Source organism: Poromitra crassiceps (assembly GCF_964638095.1).
Source record: "Poromitra crassiceps genome assembly, chromosome: 20".
In the NCBI taxonomy this organism is placed as follows: Eukaryota; Metazoa; Chordata; class Actinopteri; order Beryciformes; family Melamphaidae; genus Poromitra; species Poromitra crassiceps.
This window is the reverse complement of record NC_139637.1, coordinates 20264742-20278049: the sequence shown is the minus strand read 5'-3', so window position 1 is coordinate 20278049 and position 13308 is coordinate 20264742. Positions and strand designations below refer to the sequence as shown.

General features: G+C 45.1%; 1 protein-coding gene across 1 annotated transcript in view; it reads left to right on the top strand.

Annotated features, from left to right (window-relative positions):
- The window catches only part of LOC310794937 (myelin transcription factor 1-like), a gene marked incomplete at both ends in the record, with an annotated part of 52913 nt that overhangs the window by 307 nt on the left and 39298 nt on the right, over nt 1-13308 (top strand). The window contains 1 exon segment of the mRNA XM_083656968.1: nt 2226-2344. Within this exon segment, the coding sequence (XP_083513094.1) occupies nt 2226-2344 (119 nt within the window).

Sequence of the window (13308 nt, the reverse complement as noted above, 5' to 3'; positions counted from 1 at the left end):
CGCCCGTAGAATGACAGCAGGGATGCTCAATGATCCACAACACTCACACATAAGAAGACATGTGGGGGTGACTGCAAACTTTGTAATGATGATTGATAGGGGACGTTTGTTAAGGCTACTACTACATTATGTCACCAACTGAACAAAGCACGTGCTTCTTCTCAGGTAATATCGCCTATTTTGTTATCGATTCGCGATTTGACAAAGATGCACCTCCGCTAATTAGTTTTAAGCAGTCGGAAATAGTAAGCTAGTAGCCTACAATAAAGAATTGCCTCGTGTTCAAGTGTCATCTGCAATTAGCTCTACAAACATTATTTACAGCTGTTTGCCAGGCTATCAGAAAAATCAAAATATCTAATTTGTCATTGCTCAATAAAAGCTCCTGATTTGAGGCTGATTAATAATAGCCTGCACGTAGCGCCTCTGTCCACATGAGGGCAGCCATTTTCTGCTGACTGCACACTAGTGGAAGAGAGAGACAGTCAAAATGAAACCAGTTGAACGACCGTGTGTTTACTGTAAATGTTTGGAAAAAGTGAGTTGTAGCCTATATTTGTGGCGCTCATTACATGTCAACAGCAGAGAGCTGACAGCATAGATGCCATGCTACCATTCGTTGTTAAATTATAGTAGTCTATAAATAGTCAAGGGAATTAACCAGAGGGGCGAGTCATATGAACTAAATTGCTTTAATTGCTATTTGTGAAATGTACTTTATGTTATTCACCAACTGATTCAAGGCCCCCAATGACTTTCAAAGAGCACCTACTCAACTTTTTTCATATTCAAACATAGGCAAATTGAGCGTTTGGAGGTATGAGTTAGTTTCGTTTTACATGTCAGTCTCTATTTGAATCGCAGGTGCTCTCCTGTGTGTCTGTTTGTTTAGGGAAATCACTGCAACTCCCCACCTGTCTTTAACTCTCCCAGCGCTCCACAAACGGCAACTGACAAAACCCAGGTGAGACTTTTTAAATTCCACTCTCACTTTCCCCTTTAGACCTACAGTCTCTTTCTTCTAATCTGTAGTATTTTTCAGTTTGTGACAAATTGATTTTGTATAGTTATGATGAATACTTTCCACTCAGAATCACATTTTCTGTGATTATTATATGACAGCTGAGGTAAAAAAAAAAAAAAGTTTTGGAAACTCTCTCAAGCTTATTCGAGCCCTTCCCCCGAAGTGGGTCTTGTGACTTCTTCTCTGCTCCATTCATCTTGATATGGTCAACTTGTTAGAGAACACAGGAGTGTGAACTACGCTGGCGGAGAGGAGATACACTCACACCGGAGATACAGTCACAAGATGGGACAATAAGAAGCTGTGTGTGTGCTGGTCTTGCCCGGGGCACAACCGTTTGTCAGGCGACATTCTACAGTCGCTTTGTACTTTCAGCCCACCAGTCAGAGAGCAACATGACTATTTATTTATTTTCTATATTTTCTTTATTATATTTTCTATATATTTTATTATATTTTATTTAAGATATCTAGTTTATTCTAGTAACAACTTTGCCATGGCACATGCTCAGTAGAGTTGAAGCCCCCCAGCCATATTTTGGTTTGTGTGACCTCCCCCCCCCCCCCCCCCTCGTCTTGCTCTCTCTCAACCCTGAAAGGCTAGCATTGTGAATTCTTTCTCTTCCTGAATGCTTAAGTGGCGACAAAACCACCCGGACAGCATTCTTTTGAGAAAAGAGGAACTTTTGCGCGTCATCGTCTTTTTATGTTGAAGAGTTTTTCTAAAAAGTTTTGAGAACAAAGAGGGGGAGGAAGTCACAGCTAACAAAAAAAAAAGCATTGATAAAAAGTGACCCAAAACTTTTGTGAGAGAAGTTCTGAAAAGTCAGATGAGAGCCTCTTAGGTTAACTGTAAGTTTATTCAGAAGCGTCTTTCAGAAGAGGTAAGATTTGTTTTCTCATGTTATTGATCTCATCTACTTAATAACATAATTGTTTGCAATAGTAGTTCAACTATTTTTTAGGGTCAACTTTTAGATCTGACCACATTAAGAGCTTGTTGTTTTGTTGGCGTGGAGAAATGAATGGAAATAACTTTTAATAGCCTGCATGTCTTTTTTTTTCATAATGACACAGCTTATTAATGATGATTTACACAGTTAGGATGATAGCAGAAAATGATCAGCCAATGATAGTGTTGATAACATAGCTACACTGTGACAGACAAGAAGACGTCCAACTTTTGTGTGCTTCCTCTCCAGGCACATGGTGATGTGTAGCCGTCTTCTTCGTCTCAAGGTCAAAGGTCAAAGGTGGTTTATAGCTGCACTCACGCCGGCCTGTGACCAGGGCATGGACGGCTGTGAATTCTCTGAGAAAGGTAGGATAGAGGCCTTACTGTGTGTGCGTGTGTGTGTGTGTGTGTGTGTGTGCGTGTGTGTGTGTGTGTGTGTGCGTGTGCGTGCCGTGCGCGCACGTGTGCGGGCGCAAGCATGGATTCGTGCACAGTGCATGTGATCATTGACCCTTCCTCCCTCATACCTCACCAACCATAGCTCTAAGTATATATACTTCTCTACATAACTGATTGCTGCTACACCTGCCACATGTCTCTATACGAGGGATCAGCCCAGCAGCATTTTGGTAAACAAACCGCGTCACTGGGTGGCAACGGCAATGGAACACCTATGGAGCCCCCAAGTGGCGCGAGGCTAACTCTGTTTACATTTTAAAAACTCTGACAGTTCACACAACTTTAACACGACATGCATATATTATACATCAAACTCTTGAGCTACTTCTGCTCTCACTCAGAATGTCAAAATATAAGCGATGTGATGTATAGTTTTTGAGATATTAACGTTTGTTTGGCACAACTCGTACTATTAACTGCCACGGGCTTCCACATTTCTGGGTGTCAAGTGACGCCACGCTGATTCGTCCTATAGCCTTCATACAAGTCTACTATCATGAAGCTATCATTATACTCTATTTCTACTGCAGCTGTGGCTGCTACCAGCTGCTTCCCTCTAGATATAGCTTAATAGTAACAGTAGTAATAGACTAGTAATATAATCAGTTTTCTGGTCATGCAAAACTGTATGTAAATCAACTTGTTTGCCAGATCACATTGTGATAGGGGAATAGAGGACAGAATTCTGAATTGTATGAATTTTCTGAGCAGTTTGGTGCAGCAGTAATTCATTGTTGCATGCATTAAAACATGACAGCACCATGAAGGCTCCATCTGTATGCTATAGGCATGCAGAGATTAACCGATTTCATGATTAATCGCTGTTTCAAATGTCATGGTTTTGTCTCAAGGCTCAACTACACCAGGTGTTTCTGTCCTCATTCTAAAGTAAAAAAACAACAACATTATGGTACTGTGGACGTTAAAGGGACATTATGGTACTGTGGAAGTTAAAGGGACATTATGGTACTGTGGAAGTTAAAGGGACATGATGGTACTGTGGAAGTTAAAGGGACATGATGGTACTGTGGAAGTTAAAGGGACATGATGGTACTGTGGAAGTTAAAGGAACATGATGGTACTGTGGAAGTTAAAGGAACATGATGGTACTGTGGAAGTTAAAGGGACATTATGGTACTGTGGAAGTTAAAGGGACATTATGGTACTGTGGAAGTTAAAGGGACATTATGGTACTGTGGAAGTTAAAGGGACATTATGGTACTGTGGAAGTTAAAGGGACATTATGGTGCTGTGGAAGTTAAAGGGACATTATGGTACTGTGGAAGTTAAAGGGACATTATGGTACTGTGGAAGTTAAAGGGACATTATGGTACTGTGGAAGTTAAAGGGATATTATGGTACTGTGGAAGTTAAAGGGACATTATGGTACTGTGGAAGTTAAAGGGACATTATGGTGCTGTGGAAGTTAAAGGGACATTATGGTACTGTGGACGTTAAAGGGACATGATGGTACTGTGGAAGTTAAAGGGACATTATGGTACTGTGGAAGTTAAAGGGACATTATGGTACTGTGGAAGTTAAAGGGACATTATGGTACTGTGGAAGTTAAAGGGGCATTATGGTACTGTGGAAGTTAAAGGGACATGATGGTACTGTGGAAGTTAAAGGGACATGATGGTACTGTGGAAGTTAAAGGGACATTATGGTACTGTGGAAGTTAAAGGGACATTATGGTACTGTGGAAGTTAAAGGGGCATTATGGTACTGTGGAAGTTAAAGGGACATTATGGTACTGTGGAAGTTAAAGGGACATGATGGTACTGTGGAAGTTAAAGGGACATGATGGTACTGTGGAAGTTAAAGGGACATTATGGTACTGTGGAAGTTAAAGGAACATGATGGTACTGTGGAAGTTAAAGGAACATGATGGTACTGTGGAAGTTAAAGGGACATTATGGTACTGTGGAAGTTAAAGGGACATTATGGTACTGTGGAAGTTAAAGGGACATGATGGTACTGTGGAAGTTAAAGGGACATTATGGTACTGTGGAAGTTAAAGGAACATGATGGTACTGTGGAAGTTAAAGGAACATGATGGTACTGTGGAAGTTAAAGGGACATTATGGTACTGTGGAAGTTAAAGGGACATTATGGTACTGTGGAAGTTAAAGGGACATTATGGTACTGTGGACGTTAAAGGGACATTATGGTACTGTGGAAGTTAAAGGGACATTATGGTACTGTGGAAGTTAAAGGGACATGATGGTACTGTGGAAGTTAAAGGGATATTATGGTACTGTGGAAGTTAAAGGGACATTATGGTACTGTGGAAGTTAAAGGGACATTATGGTGCTGTGGAAGTTAAAGGGACATTATGGTACTGTGGACGTTAAAGGGACATGATGGTACTGTGGAAGTTAAAGGGACATTATGGTACTGTGGAAGTTAAAGGGACATTATGGTACTGTGGAAGTTAAAGGGACATTATGGTACTGTGGAAGTTAAAGGGACATTATGGTACTGTGGAAGTTAAAGGAACATGATGGTACTGTGGAAGTTAAAGGAACATGATGGTACTGTGGAAGTTAAAGGGACATTATGGTACTGTGGAAGTTAAAGGGACATTATGGTACTGTGGAAGTTAAAGGGACATTATGGTACTGTGGAAGTTAAAGGGATATTATGGTACTGTGGAAGTTAAAGGGACATTATGGTACTGTGGAAGTTAAAGGGACATTATGGTGCTGTGGAAGTTAAAGGGACATTATGGTACTGTGGACGTTAAAGGGACATTATGGTACTGTGGAAGTTAAAGGGACATTATGGTGCTGTGGAAGTTAAAGGGATATTATGGTACTGTGGAAGTTAAAGGGACATTATGGTACTGTGGAAGTTAAAGGGACATTATGGTACTGTGGAAGTTAAAGGGACATTATGGTACTGTGGAAGTTAAAGGGACATGATGGTACTGTGGAAGTTAAAGGGATATTATGGTACTGTGGAAGTTAAAGGGACATTATGGTACTGTGGAAGTTAAAGGGACATTATGGTACTGTGGAAGTTAAAGGGATATTATGGTACTGTGGAAGTTAAAGGGACATTATGGTACTGTGGAAGTTAAAGGGACATTATGGTACTGTGGAAGTTAAAGGGACATTATGGTACTGTGGAAGTTAAAGGGACATTATGGTACTGGGGAAGTTAAAGGGACATTATGGTACTGTGGAAGTTAAAGGGACATTATGGTACTGTGGAAGTTAAAGGGACATTATGGTACTGGGGAAGTTAAAGGGACATTATGGTACTGTGGAAGTTAAAGGGACATTATGGTACTGTGGAAGTTAAAGGGACATTATGGTGCTGTGGAAGTTAAAGGGACATTATGGTACTGTGGAAGTTAAAGGGACATTATGGTACTGTGGAAGTTAAAGGGACATTATGGTACTGGGGAAGTTAAAGGGACATTATGGTACTGTGGAAGTTAAAGGGACATTATGGTACTGTGGAAGTTAAAGGGACATTATGGTACTGTGGAAGTTAAAGGGACATGATGGTACTGTGGAAGTTAAAGGATGGCTTTACTGATATTCAACCCACTTTGTATCATTAATAATCTGGGTAATATAAGCACATGGGGGCAGTGTTTACCTTCTCTCTCTATTTTCCTCATCGAGATCTCCCATTTCCTCCTCTGCCCAAGCGCTCCGTTGTGACGCATCCGGAAGTGCGTAAGTTCTGCTCGAGACAGGGGAATCTGCCCCGAGGGGTGGCTGTTATTGTTTATTTATTTATTTTTTTAAGTATGTGCACATCCATAGCAAGAGCCTTAACAAGCCGGCTTGCTTCTCCACGAGGAAAACAGAGAGAGGAAATGTATTCTATGGTAAGACTGCATATAATCATGGGCCATTGTTAGAGACAGCAGCAGAAACGTACAGCGAGCTCACAGCAGGTTATATAGGATGATCCTCTAGGATGGAACGCTACGAGCGCAGCGCTGGCTGGCTGTGAGCTCACACACATGGCTGATGATGACCTTCTGGGTGTGTGTAGCGCCTGACCCTGGATCAGATTGAGGTTACTGTGCGTTTTACACCCCAGTGCTTATACCGATGCAGGCGCATTAATCCTCAGGTCGTATTGTCTAACGCCATGTGTAAAAATGTTCTCCTCTCCTCTGCCAGGCGGTGATCAGCCCTCACTGTTACTGCTGCTGATGAGAAGTACTATTTTTGCTCTTTGTCTTCCACCCTGTAACGTTGCCTTCAGAGAAGCTATAGAGAGCCAAAGTGAAACGTCACTTCCTGCTTCAGCACTGACTGTACCAGAGATTTTCATCCGCCATTTATTTTCCCATAGACATTTCCTAAAATACTTGTAAAAATAGTTTTACTGGTTCAAACCAAACTGCACAGATATATTTAGAAACAGGAGAGATCGCATAACATTTCACTCGCACCAAAACGTAAAAAAAAAAAAAAAGCGGGTTTAAAGAAAATATTTTTTCGATGTTGTTTTTTATTTTGGTCCGAGTGAAATGTTCTATGGCAGGGATACTCAACTTGCTTTGTCCGGGGGCCACTTTTGTATAATGATAGGAGGCCAGGGGCCAGTTAATAAACAAACATTAATATGTTTTCTGTACAGTAGCGGATTGTAGGTTTTTGGGGTGTCAGCCAGATTTTAGTCTGACAATTTTGTGCACACCGGATAGTTAGTTAGGTTAAGTTAGGTACATTTAAGTGCCTGAGTGGCGAGCAGACGGCGGTATTTGACAACTTAGCTGGAGCTCAGTCAAACTTTATTTAACATTAGTTTTCATTGTGAATTAGAAAATGGTCGGGGGGCCACTCTGCACCCTATCGCGGGCCGAATCTGGCCCCCGGGCCGCAAGTTGAGTATCACTGTTCTATGGTCTCTCCCGATTCTAAATATAGCTGAACCGTTTGGTTTGACCAAGTAAAACTATTTTTATAAGCATTTTATGAAATGTCTATGGGAAAATAAATGGCGGATGAAAATCTCTGGTACAGTGCTGAAGCAGGAAGTGACGTTTCACTTTGGCTCTCTATTATATATCGAGTAATCCAGTCGTGCTGTGTGCATTTGTGTTCATAAACTGTTTTCTGCATTGCTGATTGAAACAAACCTGTGCTGCTGCTACTGAGTAAGCCTGGGTCGTGTTCATGTTTCAATACCAACTCTATTGACTTCAAATTCAATACTGGCTCTCTAGGACGACACTTTTTTCATTATCTTTCTGCACGAAAGCTCTGATTTTTTAAATGCAAGAGAGTACATTATTTTTGTTTTCGACATTTATCTTTGGCTTTTTGGTGATGATGTTTTTGGAGATGATGATGATGATGTTGTTTTGGCAGGACAAAGTTGTATGGGGTCCAAAAGATGAAATGGAAACAAAGTGTCATAGGGTTTTTCCTGGTTCAGGATGGGCCTATAGGGGGTGACTAGTGACTACGCACAACAGTAAGCCTGATCGTTCTGCGTGAAGACTGAACTTATGCAGCAACGTGTTTTTAAAGCAGCCCAAGTTTCAGACATAAAGTAATTTCAACGTATACACACACACACATATATATATATATATATATATATATATATATATATATATATATATATATATATATATATATATATATATATATATATACAGTGTTTCCCCTAGAAAATGTTTCAGGCCTGGAGGGATTTCGAAACGTACCGCAACGGTGGGGGCCCTCGCTGCCGACGCTAAACTTTTAGCTAACCTGTTCGCATCTATGTTGGCAATGGCATCCCAAGTATCATCATACTATTATGGGATGCGATGCGAACAGTTGTACTATGGGATGTGCGTTTCCCAGGCAACGACACACGTTGACACGTTTTGGAGCAGCGCTGCACGCTGGCATAATGCTCCTAAAAGCAAAACGCTTATTGTTTTGAATGATTTGGCATCTTCTCTTACTGTTCACTGTCAACACCAGTATTGTTGTATTGTAATAATATGCCATAAAGTTTTATTGAAATTTTGGGGCGAGCAGGAAAAAACATATTTTTTGCATTTTCTTTCTTTCTGTAGAATGGTAGGGGAAACACTGAGATATATACATGCGTGTGTGTGTGTGTGTGTGTGTGTGTGTGTGTGTGTGTGATAGAGACAGAGAGAGAGAGAGAGAAGGAGACATTTTATATGCATACCGCAGATGCATCTGCATAAATATATGGTTTTGTTTTTGAGAAAGCGTAATGCATGTGCAGTGGAGAGAGAGAGAGAGAGAGAGAGAGAATGTGTGTGTTGTGGTGTGTGCACTTATCGTAAAACAACCCTTTAGACAAGGTGTGACAGTGTTTACTGCTCCTCTGCTTTTAGCAAATATCCATCGTTACCTCTGCCTCGTTATCACCCTGCTTATTATGCATTCGCTAACAACACACACACACACACACACACACACACACACACACTCACACACTCACACACTCACACACAAACACACTCACATAAGAAATGAACATCACGAGGAAACCGCAGCCCTGTACCCCATTCCAATTGACACAGTCAGTTGAGTTTTGTGGGAGATTGTGCGAGTTTGTACGAGTGCACCTGCGGGTGTGTGCGTGCACGGGGCGTCAGTGAGTGTGTGAGTGTGTGAGTGTATGCGTGCACGGGCCGCCAGTGTGTGTGTGAGTGTGTGCGTGCACGGGGCATGAGTGTGTGCGTGCACGGGCCGTCAGTGTTGGTGCGTGAGTGTGCACGTGCACGGGCCGTCAGTGTTTGTGCGTGAGTGTGTGCGTGCACGGGCCGTCAGTGTTTGTGCGTGAGTGTGTGCGTGCACGGGCCATCAGTGTTTGTGCGTGAGTGTGTGCGTGCACGGGCCATCAGTGTGTGCATGAATTGTGCACGTGCACGGGGCGTCAGTGTGTGTGCGTGAGTGTGCGCGTGCACAGGGTGTCAGTGTGTGAGTGTGTGCGTGCACGGGGCATCAGTGTGTGCGTGCACGCGGCGTCAGTGTTTGTGCGTGAGTGTGCGTGTGCACGGGGCGTCAGTGTGTGCGTGAGTGGGCGCGTGCGTGCACGGGGCCGTCAGTGTGTGCGTGAGTGTGTGTGTGCACGGGGCCATCAGTGTGTGCGTGAGTGTGTGCGTGCACGGGCCGTCAGTGTGTGCGTGAGTGTGCGCGTGCGTGCACGGGGTGTCAGTGTGTGCGTGAGTGAGCGCGTGCGTGCACGGGGCCGTCAGTGTGTGAGTGAGTGTGTGCGTGCACGGGCCGTCAGTGTTTGTGCGTGAGTGTGCGCGTGCATGCACCGGGCGTCAGTGTGTGTGTGAGTGTGCGCGTGCGTGCACGGGGCGTCAGTGTGTGCGTGCACGGGGCCGTCAGTGTTTGTGCGTGAGTGTGCGCGTGCACGGGGCTGTCAGTGTTTGTGCGTGAGTGTGCGTGTGCGTGGGCACGGGCCGTCAGTGTTTGTGCATGAGTGTGCGCGTGCACGGGGCTGTCAGTGTTTGTGCGTGAGTGTGCGCGTGCACGGGGCCGTCAGTGTGTGTGTGAGTGTGCGCGTGCGTGCACGGGGCGTCAGTGTGTGCGTGCACGGGGCCGTCAGTGTTTGTGCGTGAGTGTGCGCGTGCACGGGCCGTCAGTGTTTGTGCGTGAGTGTGCGCGTGCACAGGGCCGTCAGTGTTTGTGCGTGAGTGTGCGCGTGCACGGGGCCGTCAGTGTTTGTGCGTGAGTGTGCGCGTGCACGGGGCCGTCAGTGTTTGTGCATGAGTGTGCGCATGCACGGGCCGTCAGTGTTTGTGCGTGAGTGTGCACATGCACGGGGCCGTCAGTGTTTGTGCATGAGTGTGCGCATGCACGGGGCCGTCAGTGTTTGTGCATGAGTGTGCGCGTGCACGGGGCCGTCAGTGTTTGTGCATGAGTGTGCACGTGCACGGGGCCGTCAGTGTTTGTGCGTGAGTGTGCGCGTGCACGGGCCGTCAGTGTTTGTGCGTGAGTGTGCACATGCACGGGGCCGTCAGTGTTTGTGCATGAGTGTGCGCGTGCACGGGGCCGTCAGTGTTTGTGCGTGAGTGTGCGCGTGCACGGGGCCGTCAGTGTTTGTGCATGAGTGTGCGCGTGCACAGGGCCGTCAGTGTTTGTGCGTGAGTGTGCGCGTGCACGGGGCCGTCAGTGTTTGTGCGTGAGTGTGCGCGTGCACGGGGCCGTCAGTGTTTGTGCATGAGTGTGCGCATGCACGGGCCGTCAGTGTTTGTGCGTGAGTGTGCACATGCACGGGGCCGTCAGTGTTTGTGCATGAGTGTGCGCATGCACGGGGCCGTCAGTGTTTGTGCGTGAGTGTGCGCGTGCACGGGGCGTCAGTGTGTGCGTGAGTGTGCACGTGCACGGGGGCGTCAGTGTTTGAGCATGAGTGTGCGCGTGCACGGGGCGTCAGTGTGTGCGTGAGTGTGCGCGTGCACGGGGCGTCAGTGTGTGCGTGAGTGTGCGCGTGCACGGGGCCGTCAGTGTTTGTGCGTGAGTGTGCGCGTGCACGGGGCGTCAGTGTGTGCGTGAGTGTGCGCGTGCACGGGGCGTCAGTGTGTGCGTGAGTGTGCGCGCCCAGCAGACTGAGTTACGAGCGTGAATATGGACTGAACGCTATTTGACCATGTGCATTGTGCTTTATGAGATGAGCAGGCGTTAATGACACTGTCACCAGTAAATGGGCTCTGATTTGTGGCACAGCTGTCCCTCCATACCCTGATCAACTCAGGCCTTCTGGAGGCACACACACACACACACACACACACACACACAAACACACACACACACACATTTGCAAACATTCGGCGCGCACACACACACACACCTAAACATCCATATTAGACCATACAGTTCATGTAGATTGGGGATCCTGGCACAAACACACTCATTAACTGGCGGTGTCGATACGGGTCTAAGTAATTGCAATCTTTGGTCTAATCAGAGAGAAATTACAGCCGTTCAGATGCAGGCCGCATTCAGACATTACATCTCATATCCAATCAATGTAGCTATTCCTCAGAGAGGGTCTGCGATCTATACACGTTATGGACGGGGGCGGATTTGATGTCGTTGTTTTTGTGGAAATCGCAGCACGCCGATTGAGTTCTGCTGTTCAGGAACACACATGATGGTGGGCGTGCTGCAGAGGGGCGCCTGCGGGCCGGAGCCGAACCGGGAGTCGAGTGGAGTCGGGCGGTGCTCGCCCGTCCTTCAGTCAGAGGCCGTGAGTGTGCGGGTTCAAGTCCCCGCGTTGCCAAGCCACAGCTGAAGTGTCCTCGAGCAAGACGCGGAATCCCTACCGGCGCTCTATAGCGACGACGCTGCTGCTGTGTTAGCAGGAACCTGCATCCTCCTCCGTGGGGGTGTGTGAGGGAAGTGGAGAGACAATTTCCCCCAGTGGGGATCGATAAAATATATCAAGCTACTGCATCGGTAATATCTTCCTCAGCTGTTGGCGGGGGTGGGGGGGGAGGGGGAGGGTCTGCCTCAGGTTTCCCCTGTGTGAGAAGGAATGTGATGCTGGCTGTGTCGTAAACAGGCCTGCGCTCGTACTTAACACATGCACATTTTGCCCTTGCTAACATATCGCTGTTGTCAGGTGACGACCCAGTCACCAGACTAAAACGTCGGCGTTTTACGCGTCTGCAAAGCAGGCATAGCCGCCCTACATACTGTCGCAGTCGCAAATTTGAAACAAAACGTCGGCCAAATACGTTTCTAAAACGAGGCATTTTTACGTCTCTGCAAACGTACATTCTCAAGGTAAATTTGGAAACAAAAACGGCGGTTAAACCTCGCCGCATTTCCAATGTTAAATGCAAATCAAACAACTAAAACAACTTTGGTTATGTTTAGTAAAACAACTTGGTTAAGGTTAGCATTATGGTTTGGGTTAGGCTTATAAATAACAAAAACATGAAATGTGACTCACGGTGGAAATGTAGACTTTGGAAACACTGTGACCATGACTGGGCCCTCTGTGACTGCACTGCTATTTATCCATCTTTATCATTCTGTGTTAGTTGCCTGAGTCATAACCTTGTTATGAGCAGTTTCATGTAGGAACTATTTTCTTTTGACCGAACTACACTAGCTGCTAGCTGGATCCTACAAAAGAAAATAGTTCCTACATGAAACTGCTCATAACAAGTCTGTGCATTATCTTGAGTAAACGGGTCATGATTTCTGGAAAGAGACAATGCTGTTGAGTTTTTCAAATGTATTTCTTTGGCGCTTTGAGCACCACAAGCCGAGTGCCATCCAGTTCCATTGTATTGGAGAGAAGGCAGAAACTCTGCGGCCGATATCTCCAAAACTCAGGCAACTAACACAAAACGATATAGATTCAGATTCAGATTCAGATTCATTTATTTAAAGAATGGGACTTTACACATTAATGAACAGTACAGCCGTACAGTAAATATGCCAGGTTATAGCCCAAGGGCTAGTTTCCACCTGTAGTCCCATGGCAGGTTGATGTAATCATGAAAGCGAAAAAAAAATTAATAGTACAAAAAAGATTAATAGTACAGAAGGTTAGTAAAACCAAGAATGATTAAAACACACACAATTAATAGTACCAAAAAATTAATAGTACAAAAGGTTAGTAAAACCTAAAATGAATAAAACACACAGAGCATGCAGCAAAACATGGCAGATGATATGTTAAGTATGTTAAGTGTGATCACATTGTTGGTTTTGATGGATAAATAGCACTGCAGGTGAGAGGGAAAATATGTATTTTGGATTTTAGGGTGAGCTGTCCCTTTAACCTGGATTCAAAAGGCTTTTTTGCAACAGGGGAGGGCAGTCCAGCCTTGTTTTAATATTTCATAGATAGGAAGCATTGTCATTCTAACTGTCCACCAGCAGATGTCCCTGTTGCAAAGTATT